The 25,408-nt window shown below is 44.5% G+C and overlaps 1 protein-coding gene across 1 annotated transcript in view; it reads right to left on the bottom strand.

Moving 5' to 3' along the window:
• The window catches only part of LOC101616146 (protein mono-ADP-ribosyltransferase PARP14), a 58,108-nt gene that overhangs the window by 21,178 nt on the left and 11,522 nt on the right, over positions 1-25,408 (bottom strand). The window contains exons 4-9 of the mRNA XM_045148460.1: positions 20,800-21,033; positions 16,965-17,201; positions 9,956-12,210; positions 3,065-3,301; positions 2,328-2,549; positions 617-692 (exon numbers count right to left, since the gene is read on the bottom strand). Coding sequence (XP_045004395.1) covers positions 617-692; positions 2,328-2,549; positions 3,065-3,301; positions 9,956-12,210; positions 16,965-17,201; positions 20,800-21,033 — 3,261 coding nt within the window. The remainder of the gene's footprint in view (positions 1-616; positions 693-2,327; positions 2,550-3,064; positions 3,302-9,955; positions 12,211-16,964; positions 17,202-20,799; positions 21,034-25,408) is intronic.

Here is a 25,408-nt window from a genome sequence, read left to right on the forward strand (position 1 = left end):
CTTGACTCCCCAGGACCCATGTAAGCCAGGTGCACAAGATGGCATATGTGTCTGGAGTTCGTATGTAGCAGCTAGCAGCTCTGGTGCACCCATTCTCTCTCTCTCTCTCTCTCCTTCTTTCTCTCTCTTAAATAAGTAAAAATATAAATAAATAAAAGTCAGGGCTGGAGAGATGGCTAAGCAGTTAAAGGCACTTGCTTGCAAAGCCTCACAGCCTGAGTTTGATTTTCCAGTACCCATGTAGAACCAAATACACAAAGTGGCACATGCATCTAGAGTTCATTTGCCGTGGCAGGAGTCTGTGGCACACTCATTCATTCTTTCCCTTTCTCTATTTCTCCCTCCCCCTCCCTGCCAAATAAAAAACCCTACCATATAGATTAAATAACCTGGCCCATCCTTTCTTTTGACCCAGATTCCATAAACATGGTCAATGTCTTGCATATGCTGGTATATGGAACATAATTCACATAATTCAGTTTTATCCCTGGTGTTATTTATCACTTGGCTTTTTTCCCCTTTTTTTCAGAAAAATCATCACTACTATCCTTTACCTGTCACTGAATAGTTACTTAGCAAGCAGAAACAATTTGTCAATTTAGGAATTTTACTGAACCTTGTGCATCTCCAGCCTCAGGATTTTCATCATTAAGATTTCCATTATTCCTTCTGGCAAATTCATCTGAAAATGCCTAGAAATACAAACAGTTTTGAGCATTATACACCTTAGTTGATGAATGAGCATAATTCATCAAGGCTTTTGATCCTCTATGCACACACATATATTTAGAAATGACTAATTCCCAAACAATATTGTTTCACTTCCCTAAAGGTATTTTAAGTTATGCAAATAATACATATAATTTCATGTTTACAAATGTGCCTTATGAAAACGATAAGGGTATGAACATAGATATAAACATAAGAATATTAATTAGAATGCTGTTACTAAAAGAAATATTTATTTTATAATATTAAGTGAACAGAATATTAAATTAGCTGTTCTATAACTTCACCTTAAATAGTACACCTGAAGCAAACTTTGCTGAAAGACAACTAAGCAATTTATGCATTTTGAATTTATCAGATTCTGTAATGAAAATGCATCACCGAGCCAGGCATGGAGGAGCATGCTACCTTTAATTCCGGCACTCGGGAGGCAGAAGTAGGAGGATCACCATGAGTTCGAGGCCACCGTGAGACTACATAGTGAATTGTAGGTCAGTCTGGGCTAGAGTGAGACCCTGCCTCAAAAAAAAAATTTTTTTTAAAAAGGCATCAACTGAAAATTCATTACCTTAATACTTAGCCAAAATAAACATGTCTAGAAAAAGCCATGCTCCATGTTAGGTCATGGGCCACTGTTTGGCAACTCTGTCACAGTCTCTACTTATAAACATCTCGATAAGTGTCACTATGTGAAAATGTAATCAAAGGTTAACTGTCTTCTAAAATCTCAAGAGAGGGGCTAGAGAGATGGCTTAGCAGTTAAGTGCTTGCCTGTGAAGCCTAGGGACCCCAGTTCGAGGCTCGGTTCCCCAGGACCCACGTTAGCCAGATGCACAAGGGGGTGCACGTGTCTGGAATTTGTTTGCAGTGGCTGGAGGCCCTGGTGCACCCATTCTCTCTCCCACTCTCTATCTGCCTCTTTCTTTCTCTATCTGTCACTCTCAAATAAATAAATAAATAAAAATAAAAATAAACCAAAACCAGAGGCTTGAAAGATAACTCAGTGGTTAAAAGGTCCTTGCTTGCAAAGCTTGACAGCTTAGATTCTAGTCCCCAGATGCTACATAAATTCACATGCACAAAACGGCACTTGCATCTGGAGTTAGTTTGCAGTGACAAGAAGCCCTGGCATAGCCCATGCTCTGTCTATCTATCTAATCTATCTATCTATCTATTTATCTATCATCTACCTATCTAACTATCCATACATCCACCTGCTTGTAAAAAAAATAATAAATTTAACAAAGAAAGAAAAGCAGGATCCTGAGCCTAGGGAAATGGCTCAGTGGATAAAGGTGTTTGCTTGCAAAGCCTTATGGTCAAGGTTCAATTCCTCAGCATGCATGTCAAAGCCAGATGCACAATGTGGTGCATGCATCTGTAGTTCATTTACAGTGGCAAGAAGCTCTGCCGCGCCCATTCTCTCACCTCCAACTCCCTGTCTCCCTTCTTCCCTCCCTCCCTCCCTCCTTGCAAACAAATAATTATATAAGAAACATCCTATTAGACCAAGAAGAGATCTGGGAACATTCGGTTCTAAACTGAGGTTGCCAAGGCAATCAGAAATGACTGGAATCAGAAACAACCAGAGACTGTACCTGAATGTTTACATGATCTTTCGGTTGCAGCAGAAATTGAACCTCTTGTAACGATTTCAGCTGATTCCTGCTACTAAACTTGAACACTTCTGAAATTATTAATTTAGCAAATACAACTTTAGGAAATCCCAAATTGCCTGTTCCGATTGCTGGAAACGCGATTGACTGTAAAGACAATACCTCGGTCATCTCCAGACAGGTTTTGATTATGTTTTTCATGATCTGCAAAGAACAAGGCACACCCTTAAACATCTTGCTGGAAACAAGTGTTACAACCAAAACAAGAATTGAGCAACTTCAACTGTGATCCTCTGTCCACTCCACTTTGCTTTCAACAGAAGTTAATGGCAGAGAGAAGAAAGAAAAATACAGAGATGGAAAAGAAAAAAAAAAAAAAGTGAGACGTTCTGATTCAAATTCATGCCACCACGGAAGTAAGAAAGCAGAGTGTGTGCGTCCTCTGCCACCTTCAGGCTTCACCCTGCTTTGTCTATGAAAGCAGCCTGGGACTGGAGAGATGACTCCGCGGTTAAGGCACTTGCCTGCAAAGCCTAAGGACCCAGGTTTGACTCCCCAGAACCCGGGTGAGCCAGATGCACGAGGGGCGCACGCGTCTGGAGTTTGTTTGCAGCGGCTGGAGGCCCTGATGCAACCATTCATTCTCTCTCTACCTCTTTCTCTGTCTGCCTGGTGCTCTCAAAGAAATTAATAAAAAAAGAATTTAAACCAAGCCCTACCTTGAGTGACGCTGACTTGTTGCTTCCCCAGTTTGGACAGACCACATGAAACACGTGGCGGCAATGCAGGTTACATCCGCTGGTTTGAAGAATCGTGCCCGTGCTGATAGACCTCCCTTGTCCAGCTGCGGTCAACTCCTCCTGAAGCTTTGGCCCAGCCTTCATAAAGAAGGCCCGAGAAAGGAGCCCGCTGTTGAGCATAAGATCCTTGGGGACGGAGTTCACAATGACATGGGTCTTAAAGACAAAAACCGAACATTTGTTTCAAATTCTCACCGAAGGCATTCATCAAGGATAGCTGCATTGGAGCCTCTGGGCTAAACACAGTGAAGGATATAACCAACACGGTGTAAGGTCTGCGTGATCGAAATACCAGCAAGAGACAAAACCCAGGCTGACCTGGAGTCTCAGGGTGGCCTCGAACTCACAGCGATCCTCCGACCTCTGCCTCCCGAGGGCTGGGATTAAAGGCGTGCACCACCACGCCCGGCAACTTTTAAAATTTTTATTTATTTGTGAGGAGAGAGAGAGAGAGAGAGAGAAATACAGATAGAGAGAATGGGCATGCCAGGGCCTCCAGCCACTGCAAACGAACTCCAGACATGTGCGCCCCCTTGTGCATCTGGCTAACGTGGGTCCTGGGGAATCGAACCTGACTCCTGAGGCTTCACAGGCAAGTGCCTTAACTGCTCAGCCATCTCTCCAGTCCTTAATACTTAACTTTAAGTGAATCTCCAAGACACATAAGCTGGCTGTCGTGGCTCACACCTTCAGTGCTAGCATTCAGAAAGCTGAGTGGGCTGGGGAGATGGCTTAGCAGTTAAGCGCTTGCCTGTGAAGCCTAAGGACCCCGGTTCGAGGCTCGGTTCTCCAGGACCCACGTTAGCCAGATGCACAAGGGGGCGCACGCGTCTGGAGTTCGTTTGCAGAGGCTGGAAGCCCTGGCGCGCCCATTCTCTCTCTCCCTCTATCTGTCTTTCTCTCTGTGTCTGTCGTTCTCAAATAAATTTAAAAAAAAAATTAAAAAAAAAAAAAGAAAGCTGAGGATTGCAGTGAGTTTGAGGTCATCCTGGGCTACAGAGTTCCAGTTAAGCCAGGCTAGAGCAAACTCTTGCTTCAAAAAACCAACAATATGAGCTGGAGAGATTTCTTAGTGGTTAAAGGCACTTTCTTACAGCTCTCTATGGCTTGGATAGACTCCTCAATATCCCTATAAGGCCAGATGTGCAAAGTGGTATACATATCTGGAGTTTGTTTGCAGCAGCTGGAGACCCTGGTACACCCATTTTCTCCCTCTCTCTCTCTCTCCCCCTCCCTATCTCTATCTCACTCCCTTCTCCTCTCTTAACAAATAAATAAAAATATTTAAAAAAATAAGCCTGGCCAGGCTTAGTGGAGCACACCTTTAATCCCAGCACTCAGGAGGCAGAGGTAGGAGGCTCGCCATGAGTTTAAGGCCACCCTGAGACTACATAGTGAATTCCAGGTCAGCCTGGGCCAGAGTGAGACCCTACTTCGAAAAAACAAAAACAAAACAAAACAAAACAAAAAGTCTGGAGAGATGGCTCCACAGTTAAAGGTGCTTTCTTATAATGCCTGATGGCGTGGGTTCGATTTCCCACTTCCCAGATAAAGCCAGATGCCTGGTGGTGACATGAATCTGGAGAGCTGGAATTCATTTGCAGCAGCAGGTGACCCTGGTGTGCCTATACTTTCTCTCTCTCTCTCATAAGTAAATAAAAACGTTTAAAAAATATAAAGCAAGGGCCGGGCGTGGTGGCGCACACCTTTAATCCCAGCACTTGGGAGGCAGAGGTAGGAGGATCACCGTGAGTTCGGGGCCACCCTGAGACTACAGAGTGAATTCCAGGTCTGCCTGGTCTAGAATGAGACCCTACCTTGAAAGACCAAAAAATAAAAAATAAAAATAAAAATAAAAAAATAAAAAGCAAGGGCTGGAGAGATGGCTCAGCCATTAAGGTGCTTGCCTGCAAAGCCTAACAACCAGAATTCAGTTCCCCAGTGCCCATGTAAATCCAAGTGCACAAGGTGGCACATACATATGGTGTTCATTTACAGTGGCTGGAAACTCTGGCGTGCCCATTCTGTCTGTCTCTCTTCCATCTCTCTCTGCTTGCAAATAAATAAATAAACATGTTTTAAGTTAAAAAAAAATTAAAGATGTCATGGGGCTGGGGAGATGGCTTAGCAGTTAAAGGTGCTTGCCTGAGAAGCCCAAGGACCCAGGTTCGATTCCCCAGTACCCACACAAGCCAGATGCACAAGCTGGCATTTGTATCTGGCATTTATTTGCAGCAGCTAGAGGCCCTGGCATACTCATTCTGTCTTTCTATCTACCTCTTTCTCTCTCTCAAATAAATAAATAATAATAATAAATATTTAAAGATGCATGGGGCTGGAAAGATGGATTGCTCGGTGGTTAAGGCACTTGCCTCCAAAGCCTAAGGACACAGGTTCGATTTCCCAATATCCATGTAAATAGCAAGATACACAAAATGACACATGTGTCTAGACTTCATTGCTGTGGCTAGAGACCTTGACTCTCTTCCTCCCTCCCTCTCTCCCTCCTCTCTCAAATAAATACAATATTAATATAATGAAAATAATAATGAATGATGCCACGGGCCCTGGGGGACCTGAGAAATGGGACTCGTCAGAGCAAGCAGAGTAACAGGAAACAATACAGCTTTAGTCTGCTTTGGCAGCGCAATGGTACCTGACAGGTTAGACATGGCTTTGGTGATAGGGTCCACTGTGATGGGCACAGCTCCAGGTCAAAGCCATGGAAGCTTTTCCTTCAAAGAGCACGTGAGTAGAGGACAGGAGAGGAGAGGGAAGGAGACCTCTCTCGTGGGGGGTCCCTGAGGCGTGATGCGCAGCAGTCAATACCGCAGGAAAGACACAGCTCTGAGCGGGAAAGAAATGGACAAGGACATTTTCCCATTCGATGCCAAAAGAGACAAAGAGGAGGTGAATTCATTTCCATTCCCCAGACTCAAAGTCAAAGGAGTGTTTGGTTTATTTGCTTGGTTTTTTTTTGTTTGTTTGTTTTTGTTTTTTTCTTCCAATGAGAAATTACAGAGTGTGGTGGCTCACACCTTTAAACCCAAGCACTTGGAAAGCTGAGGCAGGAGGATTATCATGAGCCCAAGGCCAGCCAAGGCTAAGTTCTTAGGGCTCTAGGTCAACCTGGGCTAGACTAAAACTCTCCCTCGATAAAACTGAGAGAGGGTTGGAGAGATGGCTTAGCAGTTAAGCGCTTGCCTGAGAAGCCTAAGGACCCCGGTTTGAGGCTCAATTCCCCAGGACCCACGTTAGCCAGATGCACAAGGGGCACACGCATCTGGAGTTTGTTTGCAATGGCTGGAGAACCTGGCATGCTCTTTCTCCCTCTCTCTCTCTATCTGCCTCTTTCTCTGTGTCTGTCTCTCTCAAATAATAAATAAATTAAAATAAACAAACAAAAATTTTAAAAAAACTGAGAGGGCTGGAGAGATAGCTTAGCGGTTAGGGCTCTTGCCTGCAAAGCCAAAGAACTCAGGTTCGATTCCCTAGTACTTTGTAAAGTAAGATACACAAGGTGGCGCATGCTTCTGGAGTTCATTTGCAATGGCTGGAGGCCCTGGCACGCCCATTCTCCTCCCTCCCTCTCTTTCTCTGCACCTCCCCCGCCCCATGCCTCTTCCTCAAATAAAGAATACAATATCTTTTAAAAAGCAAGAGATAGAAAGAAACAAAATTAGTTAGAAAAAATATTTTTATTTATTTGCAAGCAGAGAGAGATTAAAAGAAGAGACACAGAGAGAATGGGCATGCTAGAGCCTCAAGACTGCTGCAAATGAATTCCAGATGCGTCCCCCATCCTGTGCATCCAGCCTTATGTGGGTATTGGGGAATCAAACCTGGGTGGTTAGGCTTTGCAGTCAAGCACCTCAACCACTGATTCATCTCTCCAGCCTAACAACATATATATGATTTGTTTTAAGGTAAGGCCTCACTGTAGCCCAGGCTGACCTGGAATTCACTATATAGTCTCAGGGTGGCCTCGAACTCACAGCAATCATCCTACCTCTGCCTCCTGAGTGCTGGGATTGAAGGTATGTGCCACCTTGCCTAGCTGGTTTTTTGTTGTTGTTGTTGTTGTTTTTTTTTGTTTTGTTTTTTTTGAGGTAGGGTCTTGCTCTAGCCCAGGCTGATCTGGAACTCCTTATGTAATTTCAGGGTGGCCTCAAACTCAAACTCATGGTAATCCTCCTACCTCTGTCTCCTAAGTGCTTAAATTAAAGGTACATGCTACCATGCCTGGCACAAAAATGTTTTTTTTTTTAATATTTTATTTTTATTTACTTATTTATTTGAGAGAGAAGGAGATAGAGAAATAGGCAGGTGGAGAGAGAAAAAGAATGGGTACACCAGGGCTTCCAGCCACTGCAAACAAACTCCAGATACATGTGCTCCCTTGTGCATCTGGCTTACGTAGGTCCTAGAGAGTCAAACCTGGGTCCTTTGGCTTTGCAGGCAAGTGCCTTAACTGTTAAGCCATCTTTCCAGCCCCACAAAAATGTTTTTAATGAAACCCTGCCTAAACAACAAAAAAAAAAAAAAAAAAAAGACACATTGAGAGAGAGGACAAGAGATAAAATTATTATTATTATTTATTTTGGTTTATCGAGGCAGGGTCTCACTCTAGCCCAGGCTGATCTGGAATTCACTATGGAGTCTCAGAGTGGCCTCGAACTCACAATGATCCTCCTACCTCTGCTGGGATTAAAGGCATGTGTCACTACGCCTGGCTCGATAAAATTATTATTATTATTATTATTGTTTGTTTATTTGTTCGAGGTAGGGTCTCACTCTAGCCCAGGCTGATCTGGAATTCACTATGTAGTCTCAGGGTGGCCTCGAACTCACGGCGATCCTCCTACCTCTGTCTCCCGAGTGCTGGGATTAAAGGCGTGCGCCACCATGCCCGGCACAATAAAATTATTTTTAACATGTGGAAATAGTACAATAATTAAGAACTCAAGAATATTCCAATGCTGCTGACTCTACCTGCCTGCTTGCTGTGGGACATGGGCAAAGTGTTTAACTGTTCTAACTCTCATTCCCTCATTTGGGGAATAAGGAGAAATAGCTGAATAGTCCCCAGACTCCACTTCTTGGCACTGTGAGAAAAGGTTAGTCATGGGTAGTTGAGAACTTAACAAAGGGCCTGACACAAAGTAACACTTAATGTTAGCTGTGATTCTTATACTCACTACTTCTGCTTACTATGAGAAATCTGGGCTGGAGAGAGATAGCTTAGTGGTTAAGGCGCTTGCCTGCAAAGCCAATGGACCACAGTTCGATTCCCCAGGACCCAACGTAAGCCAGATGCACCTCGAAAAACCAAAACCAGAATTGGAGAAAAGACAGCCTTTTCAGCAAGTGTTGCTGGGAAAACTGGATATCCACATGTAAAAGAATGAAACTAATGTCAGGCGTGGTGGCGTGCGCCTTCAATCCCAGCACTCGGGAGGCAGAGGTAGGAGGATCGCCATGAGTTCGAGGGCACCCTGAGACGACATACTGAATTCCAGGTCAGCCTGGACTAGAGTGAAACCTACCTTGAAAAACCATTTTTTAAAATTGTTTTTGTTTATTTTTATTTATTTTTATTTTTTTTTTTTTAATTTTTATTTATTTGAGAGCGACAGACACAGAGAGAAAGACATAGAGGGAGAGAGAGAGAATGGGCGCGCCAGGGCTTCCAGCCACTGCAAACAAACTCCAGACGCGTGCGCCCCCTTGTGCATCTGGCTAACGTGGGACCTGGGGAACTGAGCCTCGAACCGGGGTCCTTAGGCTTCACAGGCAAGCGCTTAACCGCTAAGCCATCTCTCCAGCCCTATTTTTATTTATATATTTGAGAGGACAGGCAGAGAGAGAAAGAGGCAGAGAGAGAGAGAGGAGCGTGCCAGGGCCTCCAGCCACTGCAAACGAACTCCAGACTCGTGCGCCCCCTTGTGCATCTGGCTAACGTGGGACCTGGGGAATCAAGCCTTGAACCAGTGTCCTGAGGCTTCACAGGCAAGCGCTTAACCGCTAAGCCATCTCTACAGCCCAAAAAACCATTTTTTTTTTAAAAAATGCACTTTTATTTATTTACAAGGAGATAGAACAAGAAAGAGAGAGAGAGAGAGAATATGGGCACACCAGGGCCTCCAGCCACTGTAAATGAACTCCAGATACATGCACCACTTTTGCATCTGGCTTTACGTGGGTCCTGGGGGAATCGAACCCAGGCTGTCAGCAAGTAAGCCCCTTTACCTGGACCTTCTCTGTGGCCCACCCTCCCCAGGGGACCAACAAATGGATGCTGAGTGTGGAGGCTCACATCACCCAGGCTCTTTTCCATGTCCCCTATCTGTAACGTTGACAGGAAACAAACCCCACGCTGACCAAAACCTTGACAGGTGTAAAAACAACGAAAATGTACAAGAGCCTTCACAGCATGAATTTTCACGGTTCCTAAAAACCTTGCGATCGGGCCACAGTGCTCTTTTTTTTTTTTTTAGTCTCAGGGTGGCCTCGAACTCATGGTGATCCTCCTACCTCTACCTCCCGAGTGCTGGGATTAAAGACGTGTGCCACCACGCCCGGCTTCTACAGTGCTCTTTCAATTCTCACAAATAGTGGGTCAGACGCTATTAGTAAATGATTTGGGGAGTAATCCAGTCCGGTTGGCTAAGGAAAATTATCTCAAGGCCAGGAAATCAAACATGGAATTCTCCTTCCTTCTCTCCTTACCTTTGGCCCTCCATGAGGCGGCTGGCTGCATAGTAGGTGACGCACCAGCACACTGGTAGCAATGTAGATAGAGACACTCACCTCAGCATCCTGCACGTCTCCTTTCACCAGCATGATTTTCAAACCTCCTGGAGATACCAAAGTTGGTACCCTTGGGTCTTCTGCTTTGACCTTGACCGAGGAAGCTGTATTAGACAGGGTTTCTGTCTTGGGCAGGGGAGCTGTGTCAGATAGCGTGTCTCTAAATATATTTCTTACAGCATCAGTGAAAGCTCTGATGGTCTTCTCAGATGGGTCAACCAGATAAATCTTTTTCAAGGTGTGTCCATCCTTCTTCAGCTGAAAGTTTTCTTTGATGGCCCAAACAATGGTCGCCACACACCGGTCCAGGGGAAAGCCGAAGATTCCAGAACTAATGGCAGGCATGGCTATGGATTGGTACTGGTGTTTCTCGGCTAAATCAAGACTTAGCCCCACAGCTCTCTTTAGAAGGTACACACACCTAGGGGCTTCGTCATGCTTCCATTCAGGCCCCACCGCGTGGATGACACGATGACACGGGAGCTTTCCTGCCCTTGAGATGGCCACGTTGCCGGGTAGGATTTTACCATCTCTCTCCACTATCTGGTCGCACTCTGCTTGAAGTTGAGGACCCGCTGCTTTTAAAAGAGCGCCTGCAAGGCCACCGAGATGCTTGAGTTCCTCATTGGAGGCATTCACCACCACATCGACGGGAAACTGAGCCAAGTCTCCCCGTTGCACAAGGAGCATTGTGCCAGGGGCTACGTCCACTTGCAAAGCACACTTCTGCCCAGCAACGCTGTCCCTCTCCTTTCCATGACTCTCCTGGAGTTCAATGGCACAACCATACAGCTTTCTAATCTCACTCTTGTAATACGATGCTTTATCCTGGAAGAACTGCCTGGCTCCTGGCTTATCAATGTGGAATTTTTTAACACAGACTGAATCCACAACTTGCTTGACGATGTCCATGCACTCCTGGACTTTGTTCTTGGCCCCACTGAGTAAAATGCCTTTTTCTTTGCCCTCGTGCTCAAAAACAGCCTGCACGTTTGCCTTCCTTATCTTTGACCAGAAAAGCTTCTTTTCCATTTTGATATAGTCCATAACTAAGGATGACTTGATTTCCACCAATCTCTCGATCTTCATGTTGTTTTCCAGGAAGTCCAAAAGCAAGACATGGACTTCATTGACTCTGTTCACACAGCCTGCAACAATGACTTCAGCTGAGGTCCCGGATGGTAACTCACCGGGTACTGTAATGTGGACGAAGGACTTATGTTGCTTTTGCAAAGCGTGGATTTTCTTTTTCCATTTGTTGCCACTGAGAACGTCCTTGTCTTCGACTTCGATGCGCTTAAAATCGAAGGCACCAACCAGCTGCTTCTCAGCTTCTACCAGGACTTTAGAGGAACAGCTGGTTAAGAGGACGGCCGGATCCTTCAGCTCAAAGGTCGCCAGGATTTTATGTGCTAGAAAAACAGACTCAGTGAATTCTTTACAGTCTGCCTGTTGGAGAAATGTGAAGACCTCAGGAGGAAAGAGAATGTCTTTCTCTGCCATGGGGAACACCTCTTCCTGGATCTTACACATGGCTTTATACACATCTTCACGAAGTCCCTTAAGGTGCAGGCACTGAGTGCCTGCATCATAGGAAATTTCCATCTCTGGACACTCTGAACACAGTTTCTCCAAGGTACCACCGTGCCGCAAAAGAAAATGCCTTCCCGGAGAAATGGCCATTTTTTCTTGCAGACTTAGTTTCTCTTTTCTCATTCTTTCGATAGTGCTTTGCATTAATCCCTTGATTTTCAGGCCAATGTCTTGGACATCTTCTGATTTTCCTGCTAAGGTTAGCATCTCCGTAAGTGTATCGAATTCAATCAGGATCTTATCGCCTTCTAGGCTGGGCTTTATGTCTTCCCACACTACTGGATCCATAGACAGGGAGGTGACTTGATACTTAGACCTGATGGCAGAGAGGACTGTGGATGCATCTTGCTGCCAGCTCTTGATTTTAGATCTCTGATTAACTAAGGAGGCTGCAGGTTTGATGGTAATTTTACCATTGAGTTGGGACCAAGCTAGATCACAGTGACAATGTCTCATTTCATCATTTATCTCTTCTATCAGATGATCCTTTTTCTGAAAGAACTTCCATAAGGGAAGATCCAGTGACTCTTGGAATGGGGCTGGAAGCTTGATCAGAGGTTTCTCATGACCATACAAGGCTGTGCCCAGAGAGGGGTAGTAAGGGAAGATAGACAGTGGCATCTTGTTGAAGTTGTGTTTCTTGGCCATGATGGTATCTAACACTTTAAAAGCATAATAAATAAATAAGTAAATAAATAAATAGATACATATATAAATACTAATATCAATATGATCTGCTTCTTCAAATGAATTCAAAGCAAACAAGACTTTTCTTTCTTTTTCTTTTCCAAGGTAGGGTCTTGATCTAGCTCAGGTTGACCTGGAATTCACTATGCAGTCTCAGGCTGGCCTCGAACTCACAGCCATCCTCCTACCTCTGCCTCCTCTACTTCTGCTGGGATTAAAGGCATGCACCACTACACCCATCCTACTTCTCCCTCTTCATAGTCTCAGAATTTAGGTTTTCATAGTTGACTTCAGTTTCATTAATACCTTTATGAGGAGAAGCATAACTGTGATAGCTTACCATATGTAGACACTATTCGGAGCATTTTATACAGATTAATTCACGTAACCACAGCTTTTCCCATAGCATCCCCAGGCTTCTAGGAGATACTGTTGTCAATACTCACAAATGATAAAATTGAGGCTAGGGGGCTGGAGAGGTGGTTTAGCCATTGAGGCGCTTGCCTGCGAAGCCTAAGGACCCATGTTCGATTCTACAGATCCTACATTAGCCAGATGCACAAAGGCGAGGCAAGCGCAAGGTCACACGTGCCCACTAGGTGGCGCAAGTGTCTGGAGTTCGGTTTCAGTGGCTGAGGCCCTGGTGCGCCAATTCTCTCTCAATTTTTTTTTAATTGAGGTTAGGAAAAGCTACATAGCTTGAATAGGGCTCCACAGGCCAATGTAAGTTTCCAAACTAATCATCAGTGTCTGCCAATGCAGAAACCCGTGTTCTTAGAAACCTAAACCATCCTCCAGTTACCTGGGAGCCCAGCCTTGGAGTTACTGTTCAGTAAGACCTGAACCTTCTTCTGCCTCTTCTAGAAGCTCCTTCCTGCTGCCTGTACCAGGACAGCCATACCTGCTATGCGTGTGTATGTGTGTGTGTGTGTGTGTGTGTGTGTGTGTGTGTACCCACGCATGCTGTTCTCCTCCTTCCTCTCCAAGGCCCTCTTCATTTTGTGTTAGTTGTTAGGCAAGTCCAAGGAGGAGTTAGAGTGAATCCTGTAATAGTTTGGATTGAAATAGCATCCATGGTGAAAAGATGTTTAAAAAAAAAAAGGGGGGGCTGGAGAGATGGCTTAACGGTTAAGCGCTTGCCTGTGAGGCCTAAGGACCCCGGTTCGAGGCTCGGTTCCCCAGGTCCCACGTTAGCCAGATGCACAAGGGGGCGCACGCGTCTGGAGTTCGTTTGCAGAGGCTGGAAGCCCTGGCGCGCCCATTCTCTCTCTCTCTGCCTCTTTCTGTCTCTGTCTGTTGCTCTCATATAAATAAATAAAATTAAAAAAAAAAAAAAACTTCAGTGGGAGGCACAGGTAGGAGTATCGCTGTGAGTTCGAGGCCATCCTGAGACTACATAGTGAATTCCAGGTCAGCGTGAGCTAGAGTGAGACCCTGCCTTGAAAAACCAAAAATAATAATAATAATAATAATAATAATAATAATCATCATCATCATCATTATAACTTTGGGCCAGAGAGATGACTTAGTGGTTAAGGTTCTTGCCTGCAAAGCCTAAGGACCCACGTTCCACTGTCCAAATCCCACATAAGCCAGACACACAAGCTGATGCAAGCACACAAGTTTGCATATGCTCACAAGGTAGTGTATGTATCTGGAGTTCAACTGCAGCAGCTGGAGGCCCTAGCATGACAAATCTTTCTCTTGTGCTCCCTCTCTATCATAAGAAAAAATAAAATAAAGAAAAAATACCCAGAAAGCCAAGCGCCACATGTTCTCTCTCATATGTGGATCCTAGCTACAGATGACTGGGCTTCTGCGTGAGAAGGAAAATACTTATAAATAACAGTAAGTTAAAAAGGAGACATAAAGGGAAGAGAAAGGAAGGGAGGAGGGTACTTAATAGGTTGATATTGTATATATGTAAGTACAATGATTGAGATGGGGAGGTAATATGATGGAGAATGGAATTTCAAAGGAGAAAGTGTGGGGGTGGGAGGGAGGGCATTACCATGGGATATTTTTTTATAATCATGGGAAATGCTAATAAAAATTTTTAAAAAGTAACCCAATCCATGTATGCACTGTCATCCTAGGGCTGCTTCAGGAATGATGGGGGAAAAAAACCTGACCAGTCGGGTGTGATGGCATACACCTTTAATCCCAGCACTGGGGAGGCAGAGGTAGGAGGACTGTTGTGAGTTTGAAGCCACCCTGAGAGTACATAGTGAATTCCAGGTCAGCCTGGACTATAGAGAAACCCTACCCTGAAAAAAAAAAATCTGACCTTCAAAACCTAAAAATACCTAGGCCTATTTTTCACCATCAACCAGAGAAGCCATGCACCTAGGCAGCACCAGTGATCACTGGCATGTACTCAGACAACTTAATGGTTAAGGCACTTGCCCACAAAGCCAAAGGACCCAGGTTTGATTCCCCAAGACCCACGTAAGCCTTATTTATGAGGTGGCACATGCATCTGGAGTTTGTTTGCAGAGGCTGAAGACCATGACATGCTACTTCTCTCTCTCTTTCAAATACGTAAATAAAAATAAAAAATAAAAAATGTCATGGCATGGTGGTGCACGCCTTCAATCCCAGCACTCAGGAAGCAGAGGAAGGAGGATTGCTGTGAGTTCAAAGGCACCCTGAGACTATGTAGTGAATTCCAGGTCAGCCTGGGCTAGAGTGAGACCCTACCTCAAAAATAAATAAATTAATTAATTTAAAAAATGGCCTGGAGGGATGGCTTAGTGGTTAAGACGTTTGCCTGCAAAGCCAAAGGACCCAGGTTCGACTCCCCAGGACCCATGTTAGCCAAATGTACAAAGGGGCACATGTGTCTGGAATTCGTTTGCAGTAGCTGGAAGCCCTGACCTGCCCATTCTCTCTCTCTCCCTCTTTCTCTGTCAAATAAATTAACAAATAAAGATAAAATATATCTTTTTAAAGTCATCCTTGGAACTGGAGAGATGGCTCAGCTCAGCAGTAAAAGGCACTTATTTGCAAAGCCTGACAAACTGAGTCGATCCCCTAGTATCCATGTAAAGTAGTATGTGCATCTGGCGCTCATTTGCAGTGGAAAGGGGTTTTGGAATGCCCATATACACATACTCTCTCTTAAATAAAATAAATAAATAAATAAATAAATAAAGGCATATTTAAAAAACACATTTGGGGCTAGAGAGATGGCTTAGTGGTTAAGGTGCTTACCTGTGAAGCCTAAGGACCCACACTCAATTCCCCAGTACCCACGTAAGCCAGATGTACAAGGTGGCACAAGTATTTGGAGTTTGGTTGCAGTGGTTAGAGGCCCTGGTGTGCCCATTCTCTCCTCTCTCTCTCCCAACTAACCAACTAAAATAAAATATTTTTAAAAACACATTTTAAAAATGTCATCCAGCCGGGTATGGTGGCTCACTCCTTTAATCCCAGCACTCAGGAGGCAGAGGTAAGAGAATCGCCATGAGTTCAAGGCCATCCTGAGACGACATAGTGAATTCCAGGTCAACCTGGGCTATGGTGAGACCCTGCCTCAAAAAACCGAACAAGAAAAAAATGTCATCCTTTGGGCTGGAGAGATGACCATTAAAGGTGCTTGCTTGCAAAGCCTGATGGCCCAGGTTTGATTCCCCAGTACCCACGTAAATGCAGAGGCACAAAGTGACCCGTGCATCTGGAGGTCATTTGCAGTGGCAGTAGCCCCTACAGCACTTAGTCCCTCTTACTCTCTGCAAACAAATAATAAATGAAAATATTGTCTGTGATATGCCTTATAGTCTCCTTCTTGAGGTGATATGAAATCATCCCTGTGAATTCCTGAATTATTACAAAGGCCGGAAAAGGGAGAAGTAACACCTTATAGGAACTACATGTGTTCTGAGTATTATCTGTACCTCAATTTATTGAAATCAGTTGGAGAACCAATGTAGAAAGCTAAAACACAGACTGTCTCTTTTTCAGTACAGCACTGTAAAGGTTCAAAGAATTATTTATGTTTCAGTCAGTCCCAAGTGGAGCCTAACAAGAGAATATGCTTTTGTCTTTCATAAATTTGGTGTTACTTCTTAAAAGTTTGAATTGCTGGGATAGAGAGATGGCTTAGGGGTTAAGGTACTTGCCTGTGAAGCCCGAGGTCGCAGGTTCAGTTCCCTAGAACCAGCCAGATGCACAACACGGCACGTGTGTCTGGAGTTCATTTGTAGTTATTGGAGGCCCTGGTGCACCCATTTTTTCTCTCTCTCTCTATATCTATCTATCTGTCTGCCTCTTTCTCTCTCTCAAGTAAATAAATAAATATTTTAAAAAAGAAAAAGAAAAAGTGACTAAATTGCTGTCCTCACAATGCATCATATCCCAGATGAAGAAACGAGGAATTCAACTTCTGACAAAAATATATGAGTAAGGGCTGGAGCTATGGCTTAGCTTAAGGCATTTGCCTGCAAAGCCAAAAGATCCCGGCTCAATTCCCCAGGACCCACATTAGCCAGATGCACAAGGGGGCACATGCATCTGGAGTTTCTTTACAGTGGCTGGTGCCCTGGCATGCCCATTTTCTCTCTCTCTCTCTCTCTCTCTGCCTCTTTCTCTTTATCAAATAAATAAATAAAATATATTAAAACTATATATATGAGTAAACAAGCAATGTACATCAGAACTTAAGTAACCAGTAAGCCCTTCAGAAATGGCCTAATAGATTATCAAGGTACGGTAGGCTGAGACACACTACCTTTTCTGTCACGAAATTCAATCAGGGCGGAACTCTCTTCTGGAAAACACTTAACCTGGGCAACTTCCCCTCCTCCATTAAGAGGATTTTCAAAAAAAAGTTGTAAGTGGTATTCATTCACACCAGGTGGCAGGTTTTCAACTCTGATTGATTTGGTCCCTTCCAGAAGCCTTGGTAGAAGTTCAAGTTGTTGAATAGAACGGTGCTTGGCACAATCATCAAGAAATTTCCTGGTATCTACAAAAGAAAGAAAAAAATCAGAGGCTGGAGGGATGGCTTAGCGGTTAAGGCGTTTGTGGTTCGATACCTCAGGACCCACGTTAGCCAGATGAACAAGTGGGTGCACACATCTGGAGTTTGTTTGCAGTGGCTAAAGGCCCTGGAGCACCCATTCTCTCTATCTGCCTCTCTCTTAAATAAACAAACTATTTCTAAAAGACGGGCGTGGTGGTGCAGACCTTTAATCCCAGCCCTTGGGAGGCAGAGGTAGGAGGATCACCATGAGTTTGAGGCCACCCTGAGATTACATAGTGAATTCCAGGTCATCCAGGACCAGAGTGAGACCCTACCTCAAAAAAAAAATAATAATAATAATTCTGCGTGAGAATGAAAATACTTAGCAGCAGAGGCCAGTAAGTTAAAAAGGAGACATAAAGGGAAGAGAAAGGAAGGGAGAAGGGTACTTAATAGGTTGATATTGGATACATGTAAGTACAATGATTGTTATGGGGAGGTAATATGATGGAGAATGGAATTTCAAAGGAGAAAGTGGGGGGGAGAGGGAGGGAATTAACACGGGATTTTTTTATAATCATGGAAAATGCTAGTAAAAATTAAAAAAAATAAAATCAGGAAACCTGTGATTGTTTTCTCTACCTGATATAGAGAGCTGCTTGCTCTGTTTTCTGCCACTGAACTGTGTTCTTTAGTCACTACCAAACCTCCAGAGTGTTTTCTCCACAATGCCAGTCCTTTCCCAAGCCCCAAAACGCACCCCTCCCTCAAGCCTAAAGGCGGGCGCTCACCCTCAGTAGCCAGACTTACGGTGTTCTTGGCTATTGACTCCAAACTCATTTCCAGGCACCACATTGGCTATTCTCTGCCTTTTATTTTATTGTTCATTTTGTCAAAAAATGAATCTCTTTTGCCCTTGCAACATACAACTTCCTGTGTCTGGAATACCCTTCTCCAATTTTGTGGGCGTGTGTGTCAGGGTGTTAGTTGTGGGGTTTAATTGCTTTTGTTTATTTGTTTGTGGTTCTGACCCTATGCATGCTAAGCAAATGCTCCACCATCAAGCTACATCCCAGCCCAATTTTCTGTTGGTCCTATTCATCCTTTGGGACTCAGCTTATTTATTTTAAATTAATAAGGATTGGGATGGAGAGATGGCTTAGTGGTTAAGGCGCTTGCCTGCGGAGCCTAAGGACCCATGTTTGATCTCTCTCCAGATCCCACATAAGCTAGACGCACAAAGGCGAGGCACATTCGGTGTTCAATGTTATTGATCAATGAACAAAAGCTAGTCCACTTAACACTTCCTTTACATGAAACAATGGTGAATTTGAAATAAGATATACTACCCCCAGGGCTGGGGCAATTGCTCAGTGAATAACACACTTGTCATGTTAAGCATGACGCCCTGAGTTTAAGATCTCCTATGTCAAAGGCCAGCAGGGAGGTGGTGGTGTATGTCTTTAATCCTAGAGCTTGGGAAGCAGCGGTAGAAGGACTGCCATGATTTTGAGGCCACCCTGAGACTACATAGTGAAGTCCAGGTCAGCCTAAGCTAGTGTGAAACCCTACCATGAAAAACCAAAAATAATAATAATAATAAATATATATACATACACATATACATATATACATACATATATATATATTATATATATATATATTATATATATATATATATGTATATGGCGAGGAAGACCAACACAGAAAGTGTGGAAGGCAAGGATTAACACCAGAAAGTTGTCCTTTGACCTCCACATACATGCCACATCACATGTACACCTCACTCACATACATGAACATACATTCACACATCTCACACCCATGGAAGAATCATGCCCCTTATTGAATACTTACCATGTCTCAAGTACTACGCTACGTGACTTCCAAACATTGCCTCATTTAATCTTTACAGCAACTTAGGTAGGTAGGACTGTCTCCATTTCACAGATGAGGAAAATGAGGCACAGAGAAGACTCAGCCAGCCTCACACAACCAGTTAAATGTAGAGCGAAGATTCCAATGGCTCCACTTCTGTTCTTATCCGACTGCCATGCTTGGGAACTTGGAAATGGAACCTTCCCTTGTTTTGGGTGGAGATGGCTCTTCCTCATGACAATAACCTTCAAGATCCCTTGTTTTCTACATTAAATGCACCTCCTTGGGCTGGAGAGATGCTCAGCTCAGGTTTGCTTCCCTGCAAAGCCCAGTGACCCTGGTTTGATTCCCTAATACCCGCATAAAGCCAGATGCGCAAAGTGGCGCATGAATCTGGAGTTCGTTTGCGGTGGCCAGAGGCTCTGGTGCGCCCATTCTCATTTTCGCCCTCTCCCTCTCTCTTTCTTTCTCTTCTGTCTCTCTCTGCTTGCAAATAAATAAGTAAAAATATTAAAAGCACTTCCTCAGCCCTGTAGATATGAACATGAAAGTTCTAAAAAAAAAAAAAAATGTGGCAAAGTGGGTTGAGAGACAAGGCAGTAGAGGTCAGCTACCTGGGCTCAAATCCAGTTCTTCCATTTGTGTCTCTGCCATAAGGTTGTTGAAAAGAACAAAAAATTAATAATGCAAGGAGGGCTGGAGAGATGGCTTAACGGTTAAGCGCTTGCTTGTGAAGCCTAAGGACCCCGGTTCGAGGCTCAGTTCCCCAGGTCCCACATTAGCCAGATGCACAAGGGGGCGCACGCGTCTGGAGTTCGTTTGCAGAGGCTGGAGGCCCTGGCGCACCCATTCTCTCCCTCTCCCTCTGTCTGTCTTTCTCTCTGTGTCTGTCGCTCTCAAATAAATAAATAAATAAATAATTTTAAAAAAAATAATGCAAGGAGTTTTGCAAGTATCTGACTTGTAGTTAACAGTATATGAGTGTCTGTTGCTGTTATTACCTTCCAGTACATCCAGCTTGGTAACAACCAATATTTATGATTATTTTTAGTTTTTCGAGGTAGGGTCTCACTGTAGCCCAGGCTGACCTGGAATTCACTATGGAGCCTCAGGGTGGCCTCAAACTCATGGTGATCCTCCTACCTCTGTCTCCCAAGTGTTGGGATTAAAGGTGTGCACCACCACACCCAGCTCAATATTTATTTTTTTCCAGGGAGATACATATGAAAATGCTGACTCCTTTACTTGGAGTCACTTTATCTATCTATTTACTTATTTATTTGTAAGGAGAGAACAGGCAAACCAGGGCCTCTACCGACTGCAAATGAACTCCAGATGCATGTACCACTTTGTGCATCTGGCTTTACATGGGCACTGGGAAATTGAACCTAGGTTGTTAGGCTTTGCAGACAAGCGCCTTAACCGCTGAGCCATCTCTCCAGCCTCTGGAGTCATTTTAATAACCGTAGACTTTCAACTTCTTTTCCTCTCTTACTCACCCTCCCCAAACGCCCCAAACACACACGACGCAGGAGAATTCATATATGTACAATAAAGGTTGGCCTATTGAACACAGCAGAATTTAGTTTCAAGATTAATTTGCTTCTCTTTCAACCTGTATCACCTTTGAGTCTTTTACTAGAGGTGTTCTGTGAAGAAGGGATCCCAAATCCCAAGGCGTGGTCCAAGGAAGACTGGCAGATGCAATAGCGCTTGAGCTTACCTATTGGTTTTTGAAAGGTAACCACAGCGACTTCAGAATCTCGTATCACTTCCATCTGAAAGTTCTCGCTGGATAGGCCACTTATGTTCTCTACCAGTAAGGTTAGCATCATGTCAGTCACTTTGGCCTGGAGATTTCCAAATGCCACCAAAGAGGGAACATTTTCACCCTCTCTTGGAATATCTTCTGATCTATGACTGGGAGTGTGTTTTGTACCCAGGTCTTCTGATGAATCTGTTTCAGGGAGAGAGAAGGGAGAACAAGGTGGTCTTAGCAAAGTCAGTGTTGCAGTCTGGGTTGCATTGCTGTTAGAAATCACCTAACCAAGAGCAGCTTCTGGGAAAAAGAGGTTTATTTGGCTTACAGGCTCGAGGGGAAGCTTCACGATGGCAGGGGAAAACGATGGCATGAGCAGAGGGTGGACATCACCCCCTGGCCAACATAAGGTGGAACACAGCAACAGGAGGGTGTGCCAAACACTGGCATGGGGAAATTGGCTATAAAGACCATAAGCCCGCCCCCAACAATACACTCCCTCCAGGAGGCATTAATTCCCAAATATCCATCAGCTGGGGAGCTAGCATTCAGAACACCTAAGTTTATGGGGGACACCTGAATCAAACCACCACATTCCGCCCCTGGCCCCCATAAACTGATATCCATGCTTGATGTATTCAGTCTAACTTTAAAAGTCCCCATAGTTTTTTATCAATCTCAATGATGTTCATACATCCCCATAGTTCAAGATCTTTTAACTGAGCCATAATACCAAAATATAACCTCAAAAAACCCATAATGGCACAGAATAAATATTCACACTGCAAAAGATGACATTGGGCATAGCAAAGAAACATTCAACCAATACAAGATTTAAAACAACCAGGGCAAACATCAAACTCTGTAGCTTCAAGTCCAGCAACTCAAACCAGTGACAAATCTTCAAGTCTGATAATTCTAACCAGCAACAAGTCTCTGGCATTCCAATTCTGCCCCTCCAGCTAGGCTACTCATAGTCCTGGAAAACTTCATCGGGGCCGGCAGCTCCTCGGCAGCCATCTCATGGTCCCGGCATCTCCACTGGGTCTCCACTGCAAGCCACGGTTCATCCTCATGGCCCCATGGGGTCTCTATGCAGGCAACCAGCAAACCCGCTTCACACTGCCCATGGCCATTTCCAAAACACAAGACCGTGTTGCAAACTCAATGACCCTCTTATACTCCACAATACCAGGTAGGGTGCCAATTTGTTAATCCAGGGGGGAATAAAGCAGACTTTGAAGAACAGGACACTCCTTGAGCACTCAGACCCCTTCAAAAGAGTTGACATTCTTCTTGTTGCCCCAGCACAGGTCAGCTAGCCCAGTCTCAAAGGTTGTTATCTCTCAGTTGCAGCTGAACGGGCAGCAGTTCACCCAAAGATGTTTTTCTTTCTGTGCCATATCCCTCTGCACACACCAGTTCATTTCTACGCAAAGCAACCCTGCACAACTTCTCAGGACATGGGCATAAGAGCAAGCTTCTCACACAAACTGCTAGCCCAGTCCAGGCAAAAGCTCTTTCTCACCCTCATAAGCCAAACCTCACAGTCCATAGTTCTTACTTCCTTCAGGTCTTTCAGCTCTGACCAGGATAGACCATCAAGCTGTACTTACAGCACTGCAAGGCATCTCTTAGGCCAAGGTTTCAACTCCTCCCACATTTCTCTTGAAAATCAGCTCCAAAAGGCCAAAGCCACAGTCGGGTGTCTAGCAGCAACCCCACTCCTGGTACCACTTTACTGTTGCAGTCTGGGTTGCATTGCTGTTAGAAATCACCTAACCAAGAGCAGCTTCTGGGAAAAAGAGGTTTATTTGGCTTACAGGCTCGAGGGGAAGCTTCACGATGGCAGGGGAAAACGATGGCATGAGCAGAGGGTGGACATCACCCCCTGGCCAACATAAGGTGGAACACAGCAACAGGAGGGTGTGCCAAACACTGGCATGGGGAAATTGGCTATAAAGACCATAAGCCCGCCCCCAACAATACACTCCCTCCAGGAGGCATTAATTCCCAAATATCCATCAGCTGGGGAGCTAGCATTCAGAACACCTAAGTTTATGGGGGACACCTGAATCAAACCACCACAGTCAGTTATCCTAAGACATGACCCCTACCTTTTTACAATCTCTTTCACTAACTCAGCTAAAAGCAGATCTTAGGTAGATTGCTTAGCTGTTAAGGTGCTCTTTATTTATTTTTAAACTGTTCTTATTTAGAGAGAGGCAGAGAAAGAGAGGGAGAGAGAATAGGCATGCCAGGGCCTCTAGCCACTGCAAACAAACTCCAGACACATGCACCACTTTGTACATCTGGCTTTACGTGGGTACTGGGGAATCGAACCTGGGTCCTTAGGCTTTGCAGGCAAGAGCCTTAACCACTAAGCAATCTCTCCAGCCCTACTGGCTCAATTTTATCACACCCTTTCTGCCTTGTCTCTCTGAGGAACCTACCTTATCCTTCATACATTTCTATCATAGTACTATATAGTACTATATCATAATTATTCAATAAGCTTCTTATTGTTTTAGAGGAAGTTCTCTCTAGCCCAGGCTGACCTGGAACTCATAGTTACCCTCTTCAGCCTCCTGAGCGACATGGTGAAATCCTGCCTCAAAAAAAGAGGAGGGTCCCAGCATGGTGGTACATCTTTAATCCCAGCACCTGGGAGGCAGAGGTAGGAGGATCTCTGTAAATTTGAGGTCACCCTGAGACTACATGGTGAATTCCAGGTCAGCCTGGTCTAGAGCAAGACCCTACCTCAAAAAACCAAAAAATTGGGCTGGAGAGAAGGCTTAGCGGTTAAGTGCTTGCCTGTGAAGCCTAAGGACCCCAGTTCGAGGCTTGATTCCCCAGGACCCATATTAGCCAGATGCACAAGGGGGCGCACGTGTCTGCTGTTTGTTTGCAATGGCTGGAGGCCCTGGTGCGCCCATTCTCTTTCTTTCTCTCTCTCTCTCTCTCTCTCCCTCTGTCCTTCTTTCTCTCTCTGTCACACTCAAATAAATAAGAATAAACAAAAAAAAACCAAAAAATTAAAAATAAAAAAAAGAGGAGGAAAAGAAAAGGAAGGGAGGGAGATGGCTTGACTGATGTGTGGCTCAAAAGGAGGACTTTTTTTGTGTGTGCAGAGCTGTAAGAAACAAAGCCAGAAAAGTAGGCTAGAATCGGGTCTGGGTGGTACTCTGTAGTGCTTGGTGCTGAGTGAGCCAAAGGATGAAGGGACATTTAGAAACAGTGCAGAGGACTGGTCAGGCTGAGGAGGACATGAGAGAGAAACAGGCGAGAGACAGGGCTCGTGAGGTAATAAGCCATGACAGAAGGATGCATAATAAAGACTTTCAAAACTTTTAAAATGAGTCTCGTCCAGGTATGGTGGTGCATGCCTTTAATCCCAGTACTCAGGAGGCAGAGGTAGGAGGATTGCCGTGAGTTTGAGACCACTCTGAGACTCCATAGTGAATTCCAGGTCAGACTGGGCTAGTGTGAAACCTTACCTCAAAAAAATCAAAACAGTAAAAAAAAAAAAAAAACCCTAAGAAGTCTCTATACCAACAGACATAAAAGGTTAAATAAGAAAGATGTCTGGAGCTGGGGAAATTGCTTAGTGGTTAAGGCATTTGCCTGCAAAGCCTAAGAACCCTGGTTCAATTCCCCAGGACCCACGTAAACCAGATACACAAGGGGGCACATGCATCTGGAGTTCATTTGCAGTGGCTAGAAGCCCTGGTGCACCCATTCTCTCTCTCTCTCTTTCTCAAATAAGTAAATAAATAAAATTTTTTTTAAAGAAAGATATCTGGGTCTAGAGAGATGATGTAGTGGTTAAGGTACTTGCCTGTAAAGCCTAAGGACCCAGGTTCAATTCCCCAGTACCCACATATAAAGCCAGATGCAAAAGGTAGCATATGCATGTGGAGTTTGTTTTCAGTGGCTTAGAGGCCTTGGTGTGCCCATTCTCTATCTGCTTCTCTCTCTTTTTATCTCAAGTCAATATGAAAAAAGAAGAAAAATACTTGAACTTTCAAAAACCTAAGGAAGCTCAAAAGTTTCCTGGCTATGATGTAGATATAAAATGTTTTTGAACACGTAGCCCCAGCTGGTGATGCTATTGTGGAGGTTGTGGAACCTTTGGGACAAAAGGTGTGACTGGGGCTAGAGAGATGGCTTAGCTAAGGCATTTGCTTGCAAAGCCAAAGGACCTTGGTTTGACTCCCCAGGACCCATGTAGGCCAGCCAGATGCACAAGGTGGCGCATCATCTGGAGATCGTTTGCAGTGGCTAGAGGCCCTGGCGCACCCATTCTCCCTCTCTCTCTCTCTCTCTCTCTCTCTCTGTCTCTCTCTCTCTCTCTGCCTCTTTCACTCTCTCAAATAAATTATTTGCAGAAAAAGTGTGGCTGGTGGAGATGTTAAGATTATAGCACTGCCTTGTTTCTGGCTGAGGAGCTCTTCTGATCTACTACGATGTGAATCAACCCATGGCACAAGCTTCACCACCATGGACCATGTTACTGCCATCTTCTCATGATGGAAGACTGCTCCTTCTGAACTGTGAGCCAAACGAAACCCTT

The sequence above is a fragment of the Jaculus jaculus genome, chromosome 4 (genome assembly GCF_020740685.1).
Source record: "Jaculus jaculus isolate mJacJac1 chromosome 4, mJacJac1.mat.Y.cur, whole genome shotgun sequence".
NCBI lineage: Eukaryota > Metazoa > Chordata > Mammalia > Rodentia > Dipodidae > Jaculus > Jaculus jaculus.